The sequence below is a fragment of the Dendrobium catenatum genome, unplaced genomic scaffold, assembly GCF_001605985.2.
Source record: "Dendrobium catenatum unplaced genomic scaffold, ASM160598v2 fragScaff_scaffold_1557, whole genome shotgun sequence".
Lineage (NCBI taxonomy): Eukaryota > Viridiplantae > Streptophyta > Magnoliopsida > Asparagales > Orchidaceae > Dendrobium > Dendrobium catenatum.
This window is the reverse complement of record NW_021320019.1, coordinates 4,952,096-4,976,905: the sequence shown is the minus strand read 5'-3', so window position 1 is coordinate 4,976,905 and position 24,810 is coordinate 4,952,096. Positions and strand designations below refer to the sequence as shown.

Sequence of the window (24,810 nt, the reverse complement as noted above, 5' to 3'; positions counted from 1 at the left end):
ATCATTTATCTCGCTGGCTAGTAGTCTTTGTTTGTAGGGGCCTCAATTTTAAATAAATCATATCTCCTTGCTGCGGAGAGTGTACTTCTCTTCCTGTTTCATCAATACCTTCCTATTTGATTGATTTGCTCTGCTCTCACAAATGTCCCTGTGAGCTTAAACAATACCAATATCCCTCTCTCTATAAGTACCGTTCTAAATAGGACACTGGTAGTCACAGTGCTCTATCGTAATGAATCAAATGTGGTGGGTACTTCTTCACATTAGAGAATCTGAAGGGGTGGTCTGATCACGGCCTCCAGATCTAATTTAAAAAAACTTATTCTTTTACTCTTTTATTACTACAATCAACAGAGCGTATCTAATCATTTCTAGTTAATAAACATCCTCCTTGTATACTATTCCTAAATGCGACTTAAATATATAAGTATTTTAAACCCCTTTCTTTTCTAGTTCCAGTGATAGATATGATTAGAGAGAGAGTCTGTCTTAGATGGTTTGGTCATATAAAATCGACGGCTTCTGATGATCCTTTAGGGAGGTAGATTGTAATTAGATTTGGCCTATGTTAAGAAAGGTTAGAGGATAGATCTATAAAAATGACTTAGTTCAGAAGATATTAGAAATGACTCTTATTTATTAGATTGTCAAATGAGAATTTGACTCTTTAACAGAACACAATAGAGAAAGTACTTCCATGTAACCGCCCAACTATGAGTGAGATAAGGCTTGATAGTTGTTGTTGTTCCTGGTAATAAACATGAAAATAAAATTCTATAATTCAAAAGATCAATACGCATCTATATTCATCTGACAGAAAAACCTATTCATATGATAATACTCAATTGAATCTATATACATAAACATGATCTTATGTCATTTTTAGTATAAAAGATATTAACATAAAATAAACTAAAATTCTGAAAAGACGAAATTCCTGATTCAAGCTCATATCCTGAATTCTCTTCCTAACTTAAAACTATTTTAAACACATTATAATGAGTAAAAAGCTCAGCAGGTCACCAAAACCTACAAACTGAACTCAAAGTACGATAAATGAATAATAATGCACTGTTACCGACCAAAATCATAGAGTAGCATTCAATATAATCATTGAATAGTGCAGAAAAGAAAATCACATGCAGTAGCAAATAAATCCTTATAAAATAGTAAAAACAATATAATATGGAAGCGGTAAATACTTAGGACATTGAGAAACCAAAAACACCAATATTAAGCTGTCGAATCGAATAATAACAAAGTTGTATTGTAATCAATCAATAGAGGAAATCATTACTAAAGCGACAAGATCAAAGCATCAAGTAAGAACTGTTCGGAAATATGTCAATGTTAGTTAAAAAACCCTATAATGATGCACACATCCTATAATATTATTCTAACATCCAGTATCAAATTCATATCTTAATCACATGCTTATACTTGGTAGCGATGATCAATAACAGTAAAGTAATAGTGACAGTAGGTATCCAGTAATAGTTAGTAATAATATATATATTATGTTATTTGGTAAGTAATAATAATGTAATAATAAATAAATCCATACAGTGATAATTAAAACAATACAGTATCAGTAAATCGTACTTAACAATGAATCTTATAATATGCAATTTCAATAGTCGACATAAACAAATTAAAAATTTTTGCTATACAGCCATTTTTTCAATTAACTAGTAATGGGTAGTCAGCCGCTAAACCGTTTGGCTTAATAACATAGTACGTTTACTCTTTGCTCGACAACTATTAATAAACCTTATAATTAACTCTCAATCATTACCTATCGCTGTTGTTTCAGTGTCAGTAGAAATAACACCCAACCATAGTATTTACAGAAAAGTCTGCGGCAATCATACTATTACAGGTCAAATTATCTCTAACCACGATCAATCAGTCTTTACTTGTCTTTACACAAACACATTATATCACAGTACTATAACAATCATTAGCGACCAACTAATACTGATGAGGACATCGTCTAGATTTTGACACGTGTTGTGCCATCGGAGACACGGAGATGATGCGACCTACGATCAGGAGTTTTTTCTTTTTTTGTCTATTGTTATTGTAGTATATTTATTTTGTTTTCAATTTCTGTTTTTACCCTTATGGATTGTCGCTAGTAGCAAGTGGGCATTAGTACTTTGGTTCCTGTCATTGAGCTTCTATTAATAAGAGCCACTTTAGGTATTGGATCTTAAGTGAGTGTGAAATAGAGATATTTACAGAATAAGTTGGATTGAGGGATCACGGTGTTATTGATAAATTACCTAACTATTGATTATTAGAGCATGTTGCAAGTGCTTTTATGGCGGAGTGGCTTAAGAGGCCTAAGTCAGGTGGCAGAGGAGGAGCAAGGATAGTGGTACTGAGATGTCGAAGGCATACTAACAGTTGGGAGTCCAGTCATGAAAGGTTAGGATCCCTAGATGTTGGTCACAATAAGCGGCCTCAGACATAGAGTGGTATAGATCTGTGTTAAAATGGTACCAAGCTGGTATGACTTGTCTTATTGTTTTCGGAATTTGCATCTCTTATCATAGACCAAGATCCCTCAAAGGTTCTGTTTCCCATTCGACCCCATTCTAGTGGGACTACAACTTGATGGGGTAACGCTGGCTCTCCGTTGCTGCTTGGCCACTACCTGTCTTTTCAGCCCCGAAGCGGCGCACCTTGCCCCAACCTTGAAATTCTGTCAGTCATTTTGAAGGCTCCTTGTTGATGGTCGCCATATCTTATGTAGTGTATTGAATTATTGGAAATAGAAGTTAAATGTACTTGTTTCTCCTTTTCTGCATGAGCTTAAGTAAGGAGAGTTTCTCAATCGCTCAATTCACGAAGCCACATCGTTGGAGTCGACTCATTGATTTTTAAGTTTACTTTTGAAAGATTCCTTCTTCGGCTCTTTATATCGCACAAATTCCTCCCGCTATCCAATCCCTTCTCGCTGACAACTCAGGATCACGCCGTCCCTTAGCGGAACCCTTTCCACCTCCCCCTTCCAGAGAGAGATGTATTATATAACTGTGGGTCCATAATACTGTATGATTTGAAATTAAGTCACTCTTCCTATTGCAAACTCCAATGGAAGTCGAACAATTCAAACGATCGCAATTGGCTGCCAATTCCATAAGTTAATACTATATTGTCAAAATTTCAACTTCCTCTGTGCGCCATTGAATCTATCTCCATGATCAAGGTCTGTTCAAATTTCAATTCCTCCCCTCCCTAATTTACTTAATGTCTGAAATTAATTTCAGATTTGTGAATTAATTCCCTCCTCTCCTCTCTCTTGGCCGCGGCCTGTCTTGGGATATTCAATTTCCCATTAAATGCCACTTTATGGCATGGTCACATGAGGTTTGAAATTCAAATTCTAATTAACTTCCCTCAAATTTACTTAAAAATTCTGAAACTAATTTTCAGATTTATGAGTTAAGTCCCTCTTCCCCTCATCTAGCCTAACATCCCTCTCCCATAATCCAACCGCCCCCTCTTCCCAACCTGGCCGACCTCCCCTTTTCCTCTAGGAGTAAGTTTGGATGCTCATAAGTCAAACACTTGGGGCCGGAGAAAGAGAAGACACGTTTGCCCCCCTTTCTCTTCAACTATGCATGGCCGATCCTGAGATCGACCACGGCTTCCTCTTCGCACGAACAAGGACGGACGAACATCTCGCATCCCCGTTCTTTTGACGTGCAACTTGGACACGACGAGACCGTGGAAGGCGATATTCGACCGCATTCTATATCAACTTGCAATTGTCGATCGAGGAGCAATCTTCCACCAAGCCGTTTGGATTATCATCGGACATCGCTCACCCTCACTAACTCCGACTACTTTCCCGTGGACAAAGGCTTCGGACACCTAGTGGTGACTCTCAATTCTAGTGTGCAAGATCTTCTTCTCCGCCAAGCCGAGTATAGTCGAGTGAATAATCCTGAGGTGAAAACTCCTATTATTAAGTTGTGGATTGTTGTTTAATAGCACTCTTAGCTTTGTTACTATTTTGTTTATCTACAAGGATTAGTTAATCTACATGTACTCTTCACCTAAGCAAGTTGAAAACCAAGAATCTTATTGAATTGCCTTGTTATCACAATAAGCTATTAATTAAAGATTACATGTCAATTGTTCTTAAATTTTTATCAAGCTCCTTTTGCATGCATTGTGGTTTCACATCAATTACTCAATCACATATCCAAATTCATTTTCCATATATTTGCAAATAAATAAAACATAATTGGGCTTAATTCAAGCAGTATCAAATATCACTCTAATGGTGGCAACAGAAAACCCTATTGAGCATAAATTCTATTTCAAAAAAATAATTAAATTACTATTGATATAGTACATAACAAACTTCTGAAGCTTTAATTAAACTTAAAAATATATTTTTTAGATGTCAAAATAAATTCTGAATCGGTTAAAATCGTTGCTTTTTTAAAATTACTCGACGAAAAAACTCAAATAAATGCTCAAAACGTTTTCATAATTTCGAATCTACGTAACATATAAAAAGTTACTCGGTGAAAATTTTATCAATTACAAAATTAACTCATTTTTATTAAAAAAAAACAAATTTGACTTTTAAAATCCAAAAAGTACGACCAAATCATTGAATATCAAGAAAATGAAATTGGTACCCCCCTGTGTTTTAACTAATTAACGGTATGAACAATATCTTCCTAACATTGATTGATTTAACGAAATCACTCTAGAAGCCTCCAAATCCGTAGGGAAGTTTTTCTTTTCTCTATCCTATATTTTTCTCATTTTTTCTGTCGACAGGTCTCTAGTTTTAGGATGGAAGGAATAGAAGATATATTCTTTTAATGATAATAGAATTAGTGGGTTTCAAGAATTTAATAATAGTATAACTATGATAATATAAATTATAAATTTATGAGTTTTTCAATATAAAAATTCATAGTAATCAGTTTAAAAATATATTAGTATACTATAATATTTATATATATATATATATATTATATATATATATATATATATATATATAATAGCTCTTTTTTTTAAAATTCTGGTGAAATCGGTTTGCAAAACGAACATCTGGCAATCCCAAAATCTCCCCTTGTACCGACATGTGTCAATTTCTTAAAGATTTGCACCAATGCCTAAAAATTATGAAAAAATAGTGTAATTAATGAACTACAATATCTACGTTATAGCGAAGGCGGTTTGTAATTTAAATTTATAATAACTCTTGAAAAAATTATTTGGCAGGGTCAAATTACCAGCTATTACAGTTTATGCTGCTGAATGGTATGAGGCAATGTACCAATATTAGGATATTGGACCAAGAAATCCACCTAGACCAACTCTTCAACATGTTAAATACAAAGCATCGCAAATAAGTCTCTACACTTATATTGACCACTTCTATCTGGCCATATGTCTAGGGGTGATAGGAAATACTTCTCTGACACAATGGATTCTAGAAACCCATGAAAGCGCATCACCTCTCTTATGATAATAGTAGCCACAAAGACCACGGTGTAGTGGTGCTTCAGAGGGATGAAGTGTGCATATTTTCTCAAACGATCCACTACTACAAGTATCAACGAAATCCCTCCGATCGTGGCAACCTTCAATAAAATCCATAGTCACCTCCCACACCTTTTTTGGCAGGGCTTGAGGTTGTAGTAACCCTGTTGTCGTCATGGCTAAGTAGTTGTGCCTCTGTAACACATCACATGTAGCTACTCGGTCCTTTATATTATAACGCATCCCTTCCCAATATAATTCTGGGTTTATGAGCTTATGAATGCCCTCCAACTGTACTGCCATGGAACTCATGTAACAGCTTGGAGATGTATCTCGATCCCCTCAATAAAACGAATCTCCCTTTATGTAGTAATTGGACTCCCCTCAGTGTGTAACCGGAATGACTATCTGGGTTTTGAAGCAAATCGACTCTGATTTTTCTCAGTCCTTCATCTTGTTCACTCTCCTGTTTCAAAGCTTTCCAATCTAAGATCACAGGTACTGACAGGGCTGCTAACTGAGGCGTCTTGTCTCTCCTAGACAAGGCATCTGCTGCTTTATTTTCTTCCATAGGTATTGGATCTCAAAATCATATCCAAGCAATTTGGATAACCATCGTTGATGCTTCTCAGTGACCATCTATTGTTCTAACAAATACTTCAGACTCCTCTAATTTGTCATGACTAGAAAATGTCTTCCCAACAAATAGGACTGCCACTTTTGAATAGCCAAGACAATAGCCATTAGCTCACGCTCATATATAGACTTGAGTCTTGCCCTAGTTGTGAGCACCTAATTGAAATAAGCAATAGGCTACTAATCCTTCATGAGCACTGCCCCTAGTCCATATCCTGACGCATTTATCTCCACCACAAATGGTTGGTTGAAGTTATGAAGTGCTAACATTGGCACACAGGTCATCACTTTCTTCAGTTGCTCGAAAGCCTACATTGCCGCCTCCCCCCTGCTCTCCTACACACACACACATAAAACTATCCTTCTTCATTTGCTTAGTCAATGGCCATGCTATCATTCCATACCCTCGCACAAACTTTTGATAGTACCCGGTGAGGACTAAGAACCTTCTCAGCTCCCTTAGGTTCTTAGGTAAAGGCCAATCCAGCATAACCTCATTCTTGGACTAGTCTGCTGATATCCCTGTTTTGCTCATTCCCAAGTACTCCAGCTGTGGTTGTACAAACGAACACTTCTTCATGTTGACATACAACTTGATGCGAGCAAAAATCCCTGGGGAGAGAGAGGCCCCCCCCCCAAAGAAATTCTTGATCACCTAAAAAATAACAAAAGAGAGAGACTTAGGAACTAAGTAATAAGAAGAACAAACTCTTACATTTCATACAAAAAGACACAAAGTTTTGACTCAATCGACTCAAGCAAGACACCTTACAACTCTTACAAACGACACAAACACAAATTAAAACCTAAGCCTGCTTTCCAAGAGATGAATGATACAATGCAGTGGATACTTGCGGAGATACGAAAGATATTAGAAACCCAGAAGAAGGGTGGAAAGGACTCGCAAGTCTCCCCGAGAGATAGAAGAAGAAGAAGAAGCTTTCAAGCTCTTCCAAGAAAATCCGCAGATTTCTTTTCAAAAATTCTTTCTTAACCTTTAAAACATTCCAAAACATCTCATATTTATAGACATGAGAGGGGAATACAAACAGCCACTTCAATGATTTCCCACAGGAATCCAAGCATCACAAACCACGGAAAAGCCCCCCAACCTCACGAGAAACAGCCCAGCCAGGGACCCGAAGAGGCAGCCGCAGAAACCCAAGAGGCCTGCACGAAACCGAGGCACCAAAGCACGGGAAAGGCCACCCAGCATGAAAAACAACAGCCAAACGTGAAAACCAAGGAGCCAAGGCACGTAAATAGCCAACCGTGGAATCCAAGGAGCCAAGGCACGAAAAACAACAAGCACAGGGAATCCAAAAGCCATTTTGGAAACCCAATGGACAAACTATGAATTTTTAAGACACAACTATAAATAAAGAACTACATAAATAAGAAAATAAATGAACTAAAACCTAGCTAATAATGAGCTAACCTTTAGCTCAATAAATGAACTAAAAACCGGCTCATAATGAGCTAAATTTTAGCTCAAAATTTATTGAGCTAGCAAGCTCAAGGGAAGTCAAAACCAAACTTTCTTGGGTTTGATTTGACCCCCCCCCCTTTGCTTACATCAGACTCCTCTTCTTGAGAACTCATCTCCCGATGAGTTAGCTTTTGATTTCTTCCGAGGAGGCGAAGGCGGTGCATCCAACTTTTTAATCTTTTCTCCAAACTTCTTCAAAATTTCTTCTTGCTCTTTCTCGAACTGTCTTTGTAGATACGTCTTCCATTTCTCGAATTTCTGATCACATAAGAACATGTGATATTGAAGTTTGTATAATCTGTCTTGAAGCATATCTGTTGAATCACCTTCAGTTGGAGTTCATCTGTCCATCGGAAGAGGGTCTTCAATTTCTTCTGGCTTGCATTCTTCTGGCTTGCTTTCTTCGTTCTTTTTGTCTTTTTCTAATTTTTAAAAGAAAAACTCAACAATAAACTTGACTCAAATAAAGACTCAACCTAATGAAACTTAGACTCACAAGATTCACACAACTTGACTTGACTTGACAAACCAACTTAAGAACCTAGGACTTCCTAACTTGCTCTGATACCAAAAATGATGTGAACTTTCTCTGATACCAAAAATGATGTGAACTTTCTATGATACCAAAAATGATGCAAGCAAAAATCCCTGGGGACCTCAAAAATAACAAAAGAGAGAGACTTAGGAACTAAGTAATAAGAAGAACAAACTCTTATATTTCATATAAAAAGACACTTACAAACTTTTGACTCAGTTGACTCAAGCAAGACACCTTACAACTCTTACAAACGACACAAACACAAATTAAAACCTAAACTTGCTTTCCAAGAGAAGAATGATACAATAGAGTGGATACTTGCGGAGAGACGAAAGAGATTAGAAGCCGAGAAGAAGGGTGGAAAGAACTCGCAAGTCTCCCCGAGAGATAGAAGAAGAAGGAGAAGAAGAAGCTCTCAAGCTCTTCCAAGAAAATCCGCAGATTTCTTTTCAAAAATTCTTTCTTAACATTACTTTAAAACATTCCAAAACATCTCATATTTATAGACATGAGAGGGGAATACAAACAGCCACTTCAATGATTTCCCACAGGAATCCAAGCATCACAAATCACGGAAAAGCCTCCCCAACCTCACGGGAAACAGCCTAGCCAGGGACCCGAAGAGGCAGCTGCGGAAAACCAAGAGGCCCGCACGGAACCGAGGCACCAAAGCACGGGAAAGGCCACCCAGCAGGAAAACTAGCAGCCAACCGTGGAAACCAAGGAGCCAAGGCACAAAAACAGCCAACCGTGGAATCCAAGGAGCCAAGGCATGAAAAACAACAAGCATAGGGAATCCAAAAGCCATTTTGGAAACCCAAGGGATAAACTAAGAATTTTAAGAGACAAAACTATAAATAAGGAACTACATAAATAAGAAAATAAATGAATCTAAAACCTAGCTAATAATGAGCTAACCTTTAGTTCAATAAATGAACTAAAAACATGCTCATAATGAGCTATATTTCAGCTCAAAATTTATTGAGCTAGCAAGCTCAAGGGAAGTTAAAACCATTTTTTTTTTAGTTTGATTTGACCCCCCTTTGCCTACATCAGACTCCCCTTCTTGAGAACTCATCTCCAGATGAGTTAGTTTTTGATTTCTTCCGAGGAGGCGAAGGCGGTGCATCCAACTCTTTAATCTTTTCTTCATATTTCTTCAGGATCTCTTCTCGTTCTTTTAGAAATTGATCTTGTAAACGTTGCTTCTTCTTCATGTACCTTTCTGTACACAAGTGCATCCATGATTGAAGTTTGTACAGTTCATACAGCAGAGGATTTGATGATTCTGATGGAATCTATCTATCCATTGAAAAAGGATCTTCAATTTCATCTGGCTTGCTTTCTTCGATCTTTTTGTCTTTTTCCATTTTTAAAAGAAAGACTCAACAATAAACTTGACTCAAATAAAGACTCAACTTAGACTCACAAGACTCACAAGACTCACACAACAAGACTTTGACCTATTTAAAAAATCTAGGACTTCCTAACTTGCTCTGATACCAAAAATGATGCGAACTTTCTCTGATACCAAAAATGATGCGATCAAAAACCTTTGGGGGAGAGGGACCCCAGAAATTTTTCGATCACAAAACAAAAGAGACACTAAGTAATAAAAAGAACAGACACACTTAGCTAAATAATAAGAAGAACAAACTCTTACATTTCATATAAAAAGACACTTACAAACTTTTGACTCAATCGACTCAAGCAAGACACCTTACAACTCTTACAAATGACACAAATACAAATTAAAACCTAAACCTGCTTTCCAAGAGACGAAGAATACAATGGAGTGGATACTTGCGGAGAGACGAAAGAGATTAGAAGCCGAGAAGAAGGGTGGAAAGAGCTCGCAAGTCTCCCCGAGAGATAGAAGAAGAAGAAGAAGAAGAAGAAGCTCTCAAGCTCTTCCAAGAAAATCCACAAGATTTCTCTTCAAAAATTCTTTCTTAACATTACTTTAAAACATTCCAAAACATCTCATATTTATAGACATGAGAGGGGAATACAAAAAGCCACTTCAATGATTTCCCACAGGAATCCAAGCATCACAAACCACGGAAAAGCCCCCCCAACCTCACGGGAAACAGCCCAGCCAGGGACTCGAAAAGGCAGCCGCGGAAACCCAAGAGGCCCGCACGGAACCGAGGCACCAAAGCACGGGAAAGGCCACCCAGCAGGAAAACCAGCAGCCAACCGTGGAAACCAAGGAGACAAGGCACGAAAATAGCCAACCAAGGAATCCAAGGAGCCAAGGCACAAAAAACAACAAGCACAGGGAATCCAAAAGCCATTTTGGAAACCCAAGGGACAAACTATGAATTTTTAAGAGACAAAACTATAAATAAAGAACTACATAAATAAGAAAATAAATGAACTAAAACTTAGCTAATAATGAGCTAACCTTTAGTTCAATAAATGAACTAAAAATCGGCTCATAATGAGCTAAATTTCAGCTCAAATTTTATTAGCTAGCAAGCTCAAGGGAAGTCAAAACTAAATTTTTTTGGGTTTGATTTGACCCCCCCCCCCCTCTGCCTACATCACAGCTGGTGCTCCATCAACGTCTCTAGCACCATCCTTAGGTGACCCATATGCTCTTCCTCCATTCGACTGTAGATCAACATGTCATCAAAAAATACCATGATAAACTTTCTAAGGTAGGGTTGAAAAATCCAGTTCATTAGGGACTGAAAAATGGTTGGGCATTGGCAAGATCAAAAGGCATCACCAAAAACTCATAGTGACCCTCATGAGTCTCGAAAGTTATCTTGTGCACATCACCTGGTTTCATTCTTCTATAGTGGTACCCTGATTTCAAGTCAATCTTTGAGAAAATGACCGCCCCAAACAATTCATCCAACAGCTCATCAATCAAGAGGATAGAAAATTTGTCCAACAAAGTTTCCTTGTTTAGGACCCTATAATCCACACAAAACCTCCAACTAACATCCTTTTTCACTAGTAATACTGGACTGGAAAAGGGGCTCACACTAGGCCTAATAATCTCTACCTCCAGCATCTCTTTGATAAGCTTCTATATCTCATCATTCTAAATCTGCAGGTACCGATACGGTCGAACACTGATAGGAGAAGCTCCCTCCTTCAACATGATAGCGTGCTCGTGCTCCCAAGGTGGTGGTAATCTACTAGGTTGCTTAAAAACCTCAAGAAATTACTGCATGAGCTAATGTACACACTCTGAGACCTTGTCTTCCTCTGAATCTCGAATCCCCTCCAAACTTTCCAACTTTACCAAGTAGTCCAGCCCTAATCATTGTATCATCTTGACCATGATTTTGAGTGAAACTATAGTTCTACATAGTCTGGCATCCCCTCACAGCACCACCTTCTTCCCCTCCACCTAAATCTCCATGTTCAAGGACTTCTAGTCCACCTTGGTCTCCTCAATTTTTTGTAATCACTTCACTAGGATCACATCATGATCCCCAAATCAAAGGGGAAAAAATCCTCCACTATCTGTATGCCCTGGAGTGCCAACACTAACCTTTTACAAATCCTCATACTCCCTCTACCTTTCCCATTCCCATCATGACTCTAAAGCTCCCTATATCTACCAACTTCAATCCCAACTTGTCCATGACCCGATTGGAGAAAAAGTTATGAGTACCCCCTCTATCCACCAAGACCATTGGCTGCTCCCCAATCTATCCCCTCACCTTTATGGCGTAATTTGGAGCAAATATCATCACATAATTTAGGAATATTTTCAACACATCAAGGTGTAAGTGCTCTCTTCCTTCTTCTGCTTCTCCACCAGGTCCTCACTGTCAATCTCCTCACAAACCAAAAGGACCTGGAGTATGAGGTCCTTGCATTGATGGCCTCGTACATACTTCTCATCACAATGTAAGCATAGACCTTTTACTCTCTTGTCCTGCACCTCTTCCTCTGTAAGGTGCTTAAAGTTGACCCCAAGGGCGAACTCCCCCACTCTTCTCCCTTGATGCCTAACACTAAAATGATATCGTCCGGGTCTCCCGGGCCAAAAGTTGAGGTACTTCTATAAGAGCATCCTGTAACCCCGCTCTTACTGGTTCTCTCTATCTTCCTATGATCCTCTGCTATCTGTGCTAGCTCCATCGTCTTCTTAAACCCTCTCAGCCTCAGCCTCATTAATCGAAGGTCTGCTAGTATGTCGGGCTTGAGGCCCTTCATGAAATTTCTCTACAAGACAGCCTCTAAAATTTCCCTTAGTCATCCCCGATAATAACTCGAATTTCTCTATGTATTCCATCACAGTCCCCTCCTAAGTCAAGGTAAGAAATTTCTTGTGTAGGTCTCCTTCCCGAATGGATCGAAAACCTTCCAACAAACAATCCTTAAACTCCTCCCACGAGTGGATCGGGTATCTAGCTTCCCTCCATTGGAACCAAGCGAGAGTTTTCCCCTCCAGACAAAGCCCTACGGCTATAAGCTTCTCCTCCTCTCTCAATCCATTCACTGTAAAATATCTTTCCACCTGGTCTACCCACCCATGAGCATCCTTTCCTTCGAACACCGGCATCTTCAACTTCCTCACCTTCGCTTCTCCATCATGACTTCTTCTTCTGCCCATAATTCCACCTGTGTATCGAGGGCAACTCTCACCTTTCTTCCATCCGCTTCCCATGAGCCGATCCCCATGGCTCAGCTTGTCCACCTCCCTCTCTGGTTGTCCACTCCCCTTGCCCAAACAACCTTCCATAGTGGTCGGTTACCTACCACCTCCTCCATAAAATTCATCATAAAACTCCCTTCCTGCTATCCCCCATCCAACAAACCTATTCCCCTTATCAGAGCCTAGTATGTGGCTCTTGATGAAAGGAACTCTCTACGTCTAACTCTTCTCATTCAATTTCTTTCCATTTAGATTCGCCCAAGAGAATCCTAACCGAATCATGCTAAGAGGTTAGCCATCGAAACTGTTAATGATTTTTTGGATCGCATCTCAATGAGCTTCTTCATCATCTCCTCCAACCCTCCAAATCGTCTCTCCATCTGATTCTCCATGGTTGAAAATCTTCCTTCGATGGTTGAGAATTTTTCCTTCACCTCATATTTGAATTGCTCCATTTAGCCTTCCAACACATACACCTTTGCTGTCATTGTCTCCAAAAAATCTCTCTTTGATGCATCTTGGGAAAAAAAAACAACTAGAGAACAAGCAGAAAACTACAGGAACTTAATGATAATGACTGGTTTTTAATTAATACTTCAACAATAAGGAAAGATGCAAGTGATCTACTCTTCGAGAGGTAGAACAGCTCTCCCACAAACCCTAAACGCCGCTAAGAGATTCATAAAGAACAAACTACAGCAAAAATTCAATTGCATAAACTCAAAATACAATATTACTAACCCTAAATAGTCCCTCCCCAATTTGAATTTGATTTAGATCACTTTCCTAAATCAATCCCCCCCCCTCCAATTATGATTAAAACCTTCCTAAATCTCTCTCCCTCTATTTCTATTTCTTACATATTGAATTAAATCCTTCTTAGGCCCCACAAGGGGAGCCGAATCCCCCTCTTGCTTTGCTGGCTCCCACCCAACCATGGTTGGGTTCGGTTCTTCTAAATCGCACGTAGCATATTTATTCTAATTAGGACAGAAAATGTACAAAAAAGTGCAAATCAGAAATGGAGAATAATGCATGAATCTAAAATATGTTGAAGGGTTAGAAAGGAAATGACTTGACCAACCTAACATAGAATGATATAGCTCAAAAGGATACACCAAGAATAGATTTAACACCTAATACAACACAATGAAAAACTTCAATTATGGAGGTCAACTTTATAGTCTAAAGATTTTCATTTAAGTAGATCTAAAATCGAATACATGGAGTGTAATTTTAGTAGTAATAGATCTAATAGTGGGATTATGACATTGGATGATTAAGTCATTAAAAAAAGTGAGCATTTTAGATATCTCGTGCCTATAGTTCAAAGCGATGGTGAAACAAATGGGGATATTAATAGTAAAATCCAAGTTAGATGGTTGAAGTGGAGGAATGCATCAGGCTTGTTGTGTAATAGAAAGTACCCCTCAAATTCAAGGAAAATTTTTATAAGATGGTGGTGAGACCTGCAATGTTGTATGGCACAGAATGTTGGCCAGTAAAAGAGAAGCATAAAATTAAGTTAAGTGTAGCAGAGATGAGGATGGTTAGGTGGATGAGTGGCTTTACACTTGGAGACATAATGCAAAGCAAGTATATATGTGAAAATGTTGGAGAAGCTTCACGTAAAACGTTGACCTTTCAATGATCCTGTTAAGAAAGTAGATGTATTAGATTCAGCAGCCTATGTTAAGAAAAGGTAAAGGTAGACCTAAAAATACTTGGTTAGAAAGTATTTAAAATGATCTTTTTTTATTAGATTTAAATAAGATTTTGACTTTTAATATAACACAATGGATTCATATAGCCAACCCACCCCACATAGTGGGATAAAGGCTTGTTGTTATAGTTGTTAGCACTATGATGATTCATAAAGCCAACCTAAAATAATTAGGATAATGATGGGTCAGGATAGATATTAGGAAACGTTTTCAATTAAGATCGGGCCACATGAAGTATCCCCTATGCAAACCCTTAATGCATGTGTAACCAAAGCAGTTTGGAGTGGACTAATTTCCTATTTCAGGTCCAAAAGTGTTGCCAAAGCCTGAATGAAGGGCTAATCCGGGTCAACTAGGATAGGCTGGTCAACGTACTTTTAGCAAAACCACAAATATTTTGATACCATCCTATCTTGAGGAGAAAAGAACTTCAACAGGGCTATTCCAACTTATAGCATACCCAATATGAGCCTGTCCATTTTTGCTCCTTACAAAGAATGCTATGAACATTGTCTGCAGGTAAACAAAATAAGCAATTATTAGGAAAGAAAACGCAGCATTAATAGTGCTTAATAGTCCTCATTCATGAGTAGTTCAATCTTAGACACTACTTGAATTTGAGTTTCAAGGTGAGAAAAAAACTACAGTGAAAAATGCAACTTAAAATAAAAACTACATGATGATGTGTTACCCAAAGAATAATTGCTCATTTTTATGATGAAATTTTTTGACAATAAATATAAGCAGCTTTGAAGATTATTTAGAATACCTACTGAATTTTTCTCTGATGTCATGATGAGTTCATAAAGTAGTCTGAAAACTATGCCTAGTTTATGAATTATAAAATCAATGTTGGAAACTCACTGCTATTGGTTCATCGCCTAGATGAAAAAAAGTTAAAGTTGTCAAATTGTAGGTCAATCATAAAGCCTAGGCCAAAATCTATGAAATGAATCATACGTGGACGTTTGAAGCGCTAGCATGCTCTCTCAAAACAACAGACCATCACCTAATCTGATTGTACTGAAAAATGTGCAAGAGTTGGATAGAACATCACCCATGAGTAGCATGCAACAACTAAACCTAACATTATGAGCTGAGGGAGGAATGTAAAGACATTACCTACGGCTGAAAAACAATAATGTAACCCCATTGTAGTGAAAAGTAGCCATTAATTAAAAACTATGAACTGAGAGACATGAAAATTTGAGAACTTCAAATGGGAAGGCTGGATAGTTGGTGAATATTACAACGACTAGATGAAAAATAAATATCGTATGATTGCAAGTGCTAAATGGATAAGGGAGTAGCAGTGTACCGCCCCCCTTGAATCTTTTCTAACTTGAGTCAAGGTTACCTGCTGGGATTTTCAGATCTTTCACCCTTCTCTCTCAAAAGGAAGAAGAGTTTATATTTCATGTTATCATTTTCATATGAGATTTAATAAAATACAGAATAGATTACTCACTTCAGCATTTCCTCCAATATAATCGTTTGTTGAATTATTAATCCTAGTTTTCATCTTAACATTCTCATTTTTTTTTCTGCATTTAACATAGATATAATGTCTTTTTACAACCAAACATTCTAATTCATACAATATTATGAGTTAAATGCATTTTTCTATAATTTGCCTTTAAGCCTCCTTAGTATTATTTTGTTATCATACAAAACTCCTACAACACCTCCATTGTAGCCATTCAGCCTTAATATAAAAGTTGTAACCTTGACTATCATCATACTTTTAATATAATAGATTTAAGATACTTAAGTCTATCATACCTAAGTATCACGTGAAATTTTAATAATATTGAGTAACAATTGTTAGCACTATATCCACTAAATTACATATAATATATTTAGTTTCTATTCTACATATTCTAAGGCCTCTCTGTCTTTTAAGTTTCCTTCACCATTAAAAAATTTCACTTATTTCAATGGATGTTACTTATTAGAACTCTATTATCTACAAAACACATACACTAAGGCATCTCACTTTGCACATCCTTTATTAGCGTCTACATAATCAATACAAAGAAATTAACTCAATATTGAGCATTGATGTAATTGAAAATCCTTGGGATACCACATAATTACTTCTAATACAAATCAATTCTCCATTATATATATATGTCTTTAATAATGTCAACATATCTTTGACACACCTTTTTTGCTTTCAAGCCCACTAAATCAATATTGAAGGTACTCAATCATATGCCTTCTCAAGATTAATAAAAATCATATGAAGATCATTTCGTTGATCTCTATCTTAACCAAAAAAATGCTTCTATAATAAGTTTCCTCGCATGAAATCAAAGTGGTTAATTCTTATAAGCCTATTTCAATTACTCTCTCTTATAGTTTTATTGCATGACTTATAAGTTTGATTCTATTTTAATTAGCACAAATTTGAGCATCTTGTTCATTCTTAAATATTGGCAACAAAATGTTTATTGCCCAACTATTTGGCTTCCACTTAATCTTCAAAATTCTATTAAAAATGTGTTAACAAAATTGTTATAATATCCCTCATAACTCTTCAAATCTCAATAGATATCTCATATGAGCATAATGTCTTATATTGATGCATTTTTAGAGCTAAATCCACTCTAATTTTTGGAATAACATATAATATACTTCATTATTGCATTCGATAGTAATTTCTCAAGTTAAAAATTCCATCTTCACATGACAAATACATTTTTAACCAAGTTCTTGTTATTTACATGAATTTTAATTTTAATGTGTAAGTTGATCAAAATCCCTATATTTCTTAGCTTAATTATTATTATTATTATTATAACTCCTTTTCTACATCCTAACTACGCATAATATTATATGAGTTATCAAAAGTTCTAGTTTTTATATTAATCACACCCTCTCTACAAGAATTTTACCTTTCTTACAATCATTATAAGTCTTATAATATTTAATTTTTTCCACCTTTTCAAAGCATAATTTTTTCTTCAATAAACCTTTGTACCTTCTCACTCCAACAAGTCTTCCTATCTGCTTATAACCTATGTTGCACCGATACGGATACGGCGACACGGATACGACACGATACGGATACGGGACACGTCAATTCTTAAAAATACAGGATACGGGTACGGCGCGGACACAGCATCATAATTTATAAATCATAGATAAAAATCAAGAAAGCAATCAAAGCATAATATTTGAAATTACAAAAAAAAAATGACAACAACATCATTTGTAGCCTTGTAGCTTATAATATCAAAATATAAGCATTAAATGTCTAGTGCAACAACAAAAGCATAAATATAAATTGTCTAGCACATAAAGATTCAACTATTCAATAGAAGGAATGAAATGATTAGCTTCTTCAGTGGTTTGTCTTTGAACTTCTATATCATCTTCAATAAATATCATAGCTTTTAATTCAGGCTCATCAAGTGAAAGATTAGTAATTTCTAATATTCTCATATCATCAAGAGACTCAAATCCATCTTGGAAATGAGAGAACTTTGCTCGCAGCCGCGGGAGTAAATAAGACGCATCTTCTTTTGTTTCGGATTTCTTTTTGTTTTTCAACGGACACGTATATCGGATACGTGTGTCCTTTTGAAAATAAATACTATTTTAATTGGATACATCTTTGGCGTATCCGACACATATCGGTGGAGTATCGGAGGTGTATCCGTGTATCGGTGTATCGGATACAGCACGCCTTCATAAATAGGTGTATCGGTGCAACATAGCTTATAACCTATTTCCAAACTCTTCTATAACATCCTACACCAATCCTTTTAATGGAACTACCAATCTTATCTATGTCAGGTTTGGCTCAACCAAGGTTTGAAATTACACAATTAGATATTGAGGCGTTTTCTTTGTGTGAGGTGAGAAATAAGCCTCAAAATTAAACATTTAACTTAATAAAAAATATGAAATAATAAGTAACATACTAACATAAAAAGTGAGATTATAAAATCAAAGTAAGGCTATTGAAAATCATAAAAAGCTACAAAATTACACTAAATAAGTAGTCTCTCCATTCCCAACTCAACATAACCAAGTTGTCAAAGATAACAATTTATGGATTCAAAAGTCATTCCACTCTCATTACTTAGAGGTTTTTCATTAGAATCATCATTGTAGTTAATTTCTTTCTCTTCTCCTCATACTAAAAATAAAGAAATAGGTTTCCAACAACAAGAGGGTAGGCGTTAGAGGAGAAAAATGGCGATGAAATTGCAAAGATAGTGCAATAGAATCGAGCATCAACGTGAGGGCCTTAAGGATGTGAGTTTGAGGTCACACAGTTTTTCTTAAGTTTGATTTGTTTAGCTATAGAAAATATGTCTATATATATATATATAATTACCTAAATTCTAATTTTGGACACTCATGCTCTACAAGGTTGTGCTAAAGTGTGCCTCACGCCCATTAGGGAGTCAACCTCATCTGACAAGCCTTTTAAAATTACCTAAATCCTAATTTTGGAGACCACATTCTTCAAAATTGTGTTGAAGTGTGCCTCACCCCCATTGAGGTATAAAACTCACCTGACTAGCCTTTTAAAACTACCTAAATACAAATTTTAGAGACTCAAGCTTTTCAAAATTGTGCTAAAGTGTGCCTCAGCCCATTGAGGTATAAACCTCATTTATAATTCTTAAGCATAAGCCTCATTACTTTTTTTTAATTGTGTTGAGACGAGCATCTAATTATATAGTTTTAAATCACAACTCAACTAACTAATTCTAATTTTCCTCACTTTGCAAGCTATATTGAAAGATTAATAATTTCTAATTTTTCAAATTTCGTCACACAATCCTACAGCCATAATTTTTTTAACTATTTTATTTATACTCTTAAGATATAAATCCCTAGTTATTACCTTTTTTGTGTGGTCTAGCTTTCTTTTGGAATCATCTTATAATCTTTGCAAGACAATTTCTTTTACATCTAAGTAAGAAATAAAATCTATTTAAGATTTGGTAACTCTACTTGTTTAAATGACCAAGCGCTCTTCTCACTTCATAAATTATGTTCTCTTATCCAAGATTATATATAGGCTACTATGAAATCACATATATCATCTCCGATTACATATCTATGTCAAAACACTATAAATTCTCTAGTAACCTATCCTATTAGAATCTACATAGCAATTTAAATCACTTCCAATAATTATCCTTTCTCAACAAGTATACATTGTAGTAATTCATTCATCTATTTTCAAATTTAATATTTTAAATATCATCTAATAGAAGTTAGGATTAGATGACATTGTAGGATTTAATATTTTAAATATCTCCAACCCAATAACATTGTTTAGAAGAGTTATTATTTTTTGATGACCCCACATAGTGGGATAAAGGCTTGTTGTTGTTGTATCTAATCCAAGTTAGGGAGCATAAGTACTGACTACTTTCATAAGTTTCTCATTGATTATTATCTTAATAGCTATGGGCTCCAAAAATTTGTACCCTGGCATCTCCGCGCCTCTTATTGACAGGAAGAATTTTAACGAGTTTAGATTTTGAAATAATTTTTTAGAAGACAAATTAAGTTTTAGATAAGACACTAAGCAAATATTTTGCCCTCATTTCATGAGGATTATATGATCTGAGTTTTGGTTTCTCATAGGCGCAAGCCCCTATGGTTAATTACCCATCTCAATAACGAGTGAGAACTTTTGATTAAAGCTAGTTGTTAAATAGGTCGCAATAATTACCTAACGTATAATAGCAACAATTTTAGGAATTGAATTTAGGAGTTTATGACTTTAAATCTATCATCATATACTTAAAGTAGGCGACAAGCAAATGATGACAGACCCAATCAAGATCTCATGGTTCCATCATCCCGAACTATTATGGTCCCTGGTCTACTTAGTCAAAGGAGGTAGTCAACCCAATCTGACATAAGAAACTTTGTAGGCAGACATTGGTTGCTTCGTCCAAAAAATATCTTGTACACTTGGGGTTGATGTTTATCAAAGGGCTGGAATTTAAGTCAATCTTAGGTAATATAAGGCTTTATATCTTTTAACCATTAGGGAGCATACGTGTTTTGGCGTGACAACCTCACAATTTTGATCCCTTGGTGTAACTTCTCGAAAGATTACCCATTCTAGAAGCGCTCTTTTACAAATATGTTTAATTTTGGAGTTTCTGATGAAGTTTCAAACGTTACACTAAAAGGTGTCTTGATGTTTACAAATTTAACTTTATTTTCTTAAAGGGTTTCAATAAATATGTGGTAAAATTAGGAATTAAAGTGAGAAATAATCAAGTAATATATAATGGATGTAACATATATTCCTAATAAGTAAATAGAAAAAAAAAAAACAAGTAGATTAGGTATATTTATTGAGGGAAAAACATAAGTTCATTACTAAGATAGGTAAATAGAAGTAGCTTGAGGTTTAACGGAGAAAAAGGGGTAAACAAAAGACAGCATGGCTGAAAGTTGCGCAAAAATATATATTAATCATGATCATTAGCCTTGTACAACTATTTAGGACCAACTTTATGAATCCTCGTTATTTATTTATTATTATTGCTTATTGCATGATATATTACAATTATTTTGTACAATTTTTTTTATTTCTATCCCTGTTAATTTAAGTTCAGCCCTTTACCTTATCAATCCTTCAACGCTAATTTTATAAACGCATCGTATAAGTGATCTATCCTTTGTTGGGCATGTCCAAACTACCTTAATCTTTTTCATCACCGTATATTAAATCTGCTTTAATTGTCCTTCTAATAATTTCTAAATCTATCATTTGGCATATCTATCTTAATATTCTCATTTCTACAAAAATATTCATGAAATCACCACAAAGGGTTGGGATAAGGCTAATGAATAATTACAACACCAATGTTATGACTGAATACCAAGACACAAATTTTCATAAGCTTAATCATAAAGTTCTCTAGCTTCGTTACTGAAGCTGCGTCTACTTGAGTCACCAAAACTATCATTTGTTCACCTACACCTGCAAAGGCAGAAATATATGCATATACAAATTGGAATTTTGATATACATTTTCTCGAGTCAACAGCTGCTACAAGCAACAGAAGTAATATGCAATTATTTTATTGGATTGAATCATTGAAATCCAACTGTACACGCTTACAGTGACTTTTCAGTTCCAAAAAAATAAAAGAAGGAATAACTAATCTTATCTCTCCCAACAGCCATCTGCTATCTACTTTAGTCACAAACTGTCATTCCAATACCCACACCAATTGACCAGCGGCAGAAATATATTCATATAGTCCTTGGTGTCCTGATATCTCAATTCTCTAGTCGACCATTGTTATAAGCAACAAAAGTAATTTGCCATTAACTTATTTGATTAATAGAAAACTGCAAACACATTTTATTAAAGAAAAATATCGAGATTTTTCACTTTTTACCATAATTTAAAAAGAAAAAGATAAATAATATTCTCTTACGCAAATCCCATTCACTATTTATCAACATGAATCACTAAAACTGTCGTTACTATGAGCTTTGGAGTCTTGATATCTCAATTCTCTAGCCAGCAACAACATCAGTTTTATTATTTATTTATTTTGGCAATTAGTTTATTACATTCAAGTTAACTCTAAACACATAATGAGATTTTTGGTTTCGACCAAAAAAAAGAAAAACAAGATAAACAACAGACCTTCACTCTCAAAAAACTCGAACAGTTTTATACAAATAACCCCATTCTCCAAAATATCATAAAAGAAACAGAAATAATTAGCTCTTGTGAATGATGACACGAAACTGAAATGTGCTAATGGATGTTAACTTACGGGAGGAATCGAGAAGCAGAATCCTAGTCTCGGGGGTGTCCAGAACAACGATTTCGTTGTAGCGGCTCGTGACAGCGGCTAGAACGGAGTAAGAGGACTCTTCTGATGCCGCGAAAGTTCCTTGGCTCTCGCGTTTCTTCGAAGCAATGGGGAACAAACATAAACGAGAAGCGGATGAACACGTCGCTGGCCGGAGAAAATGGATTTTCCTGTAAGATTGATCGCCGTCAAGAGGCCGCAGGGGTTTGATCGCCAAAGAAGTAGCCATTGCTACTGCCGCCATAGAGTACAATAGCGAAAAATCCGAGAACTTCCGGTAGCCGCGTTATCGGCAACGCTATCTGACATATACAGAATTTTTTAATCTAAATTAGATTTATTTATATAATATTATAATTCTTTAATTATATCAAAATATTATTAATATTAATTCATCAAGAATAAAATATATATCTATTTTAATTTAACTTAACTATTAAGCTATTATGTGATTAAATATAAAAATTTATGTATTTGAAATATAGGTATATATGAATTCTTTGTATTTATAAATTCCCTAAAATTAATTATTATTATTACTTTATATTCATCATAATATAGTCATTTGGATTATAATCTCTATTATATTTTCATTTTGGCAAATATTTTTGGATTAAAATATTCTTAAATGTATATTAAGTATTTATACCTCTCAAACTATATCTCACTTGAAATACTAAACTTATATTATTTCTAACTCCTCCATACACTTTCTTCAATTTAATCCTCTACCTATTAATTGTGTTCATCTTTTGGATGTGATGTCTTCTTACAAAAGAGTGAGGCAATCAAAATAGTGGTTAGAAAATTTTGGTTCAAGAATTTGAATGGGACTTCAACACCTTATGTCTAAGTATTCTTAATATATAAATGTTATGTTGTTTAAAATAAAGCTTAATAATTTTTATTGGCTATCATGACGAAAATTTTTCTAAAAAAGTTATTCATATCATTTGATAGAAATAAGATAGTAGAATCTAACAAAAGGTCAAATAAGGTTCAAATTAGCTTTGAGAAAAGTAGACCTCATTCAAACAAGTCAATATGTAAACTTGGTTGAACATGGTTTGGTCTAAATCTAATTTAAACCCTGTTCAAACAAGTTTAAATCTCCTAGATATGCCCCATCCTCCAATTTGGTGAAGGAGGGCAAAGTCGAAGGGGGTCCAACAAGTTATCTTTGGACAAGATCAGTAGTGCCAAGCAAGCGAGTAGGCTTGGGTGAGTGCTAAGACAAGGGTACCTATGACCAACAAGCTTGTTGATGTTAATGGAAACTTGTGTAAGAGATCTCAAGCCTGAGAAGAGAGAGGCAAGTTAAATGTTGTCGGGAGAAGGTAGAGGCCTCAAGTTGGATTGTAGCAGTAAGATGAGTTGAGGGCCTATGAGTAGGCTCTTTCTTGTAGTTGAGCTTATTGAATTTGCATGAGGATGATCACTTTTAAGAGAACAAGAAATAGAGATGGCAGTCCAAGTACATGGCAAGTGCCGAGTTGCTAGCTTGATTAGGAATCCTTGATTTACCCTATAAAAGAGCAAGCTCCACGATAGGATCGAGTGAGTAGCGTCTATTGATTTTTTTGGGGCGAGTTTTCTGGTGGGTTTCATACGCGTAGCACTCTTAAATCATTAAGCAAATTTCTATTGTGGGTCCCCCTTTTAGGATTAGTTCCTCTATTATAACTCGCTGACTACTTGTTAAATACTTATCAAGAAAAGTGGGAGTATATATTTTTTTCAATAAACTTTTTTATTCAAATTAAGGGAAGAAAGAGTACAACAGTGACGTACAGGTATAGGCCAACAGCCTAGATACAACAAGTCAAAGCCACAAAAAACACAGGGTACAAAATAAACAATAAAAACAAAACACCAAATAGACAAAGCCAAAAGACAGGACTCAGGGTGGAGGCCCCCAGCACCAACCACGAGGCTAACACGGATCATCCATAGGTGAGAAAGCCACCAAGAAACAAATGAGGCACCCAGGTTGCCAATCAGCCAAGCCAAAGAGGGGAAGCACAGGCCTCCTCATCATAGTCCAATCAACAACAAATCCACAAAAGTATTTGAGCAAAAAACAACCCAATTACTTCCTACCTCTATGTTTAAATTTACCCCGACCATGACCTGGAAAATGGCCTTTCTCAAATTCAAGATAGTCCCCTTCTTCCCCGGTAGAAGGAGACGAAAGATCATCCTCTAAATAAAGCCAGTCATTTTGAAACAAAATCAAGTTTTTAACGGACTGAGCCACATGGTTTTGTATTTCAGCAGTGGACAAAATAGATATAGGTATATTAACAAGATTACCATTACCCTCAAATTCATTGTTAGAAGCTAAAGCCACTTGCACCAAAATAACCACCTGATTTACAGACATACCACCGCCAGATGCAACCATAATAAAAGAACCAGAGATAGAAAGGAAGCATTCTTTAGACAGCACAACAGGAGAA

The 24,810-nt window shown here is 35.9% G+C and overlaps 1 protein-coding gene across 1 annotated transcript in view; it reads right to left on the bottom strand.

The window, feature by feature from the left end:
• LOC110111163 (probable polyamine aminopropyl transferase) overlaps nucleotides 1-22,658 on the bottom strand; it is a 37,081-nt gene extending 14,423 nt beyond the window's left edge. Inside the window, exons 1-2 of the mRNA XM_020842917.2 lie at nucleotides 22,313-22,658; nucleotides 14,989-15,041 (exon numbers count right to left, since the gene is read on the bottom strand). Coding sequence (XP_020698576.1) covers nucleotides 14,989-15,041; nucleotides 22,313-22,595 — 336 coding nt within the window. The 5' untranslated portion in view covers nucleotides 22,596-22,658. The remainder of the gene's footprint in view (nucleotides 1-14,988; nucleotides 15,042-22,312) is intronic.
• Between the last annotated feature and the right edge of the window lie 2,152 nt (nucleotides 22,659-24,810).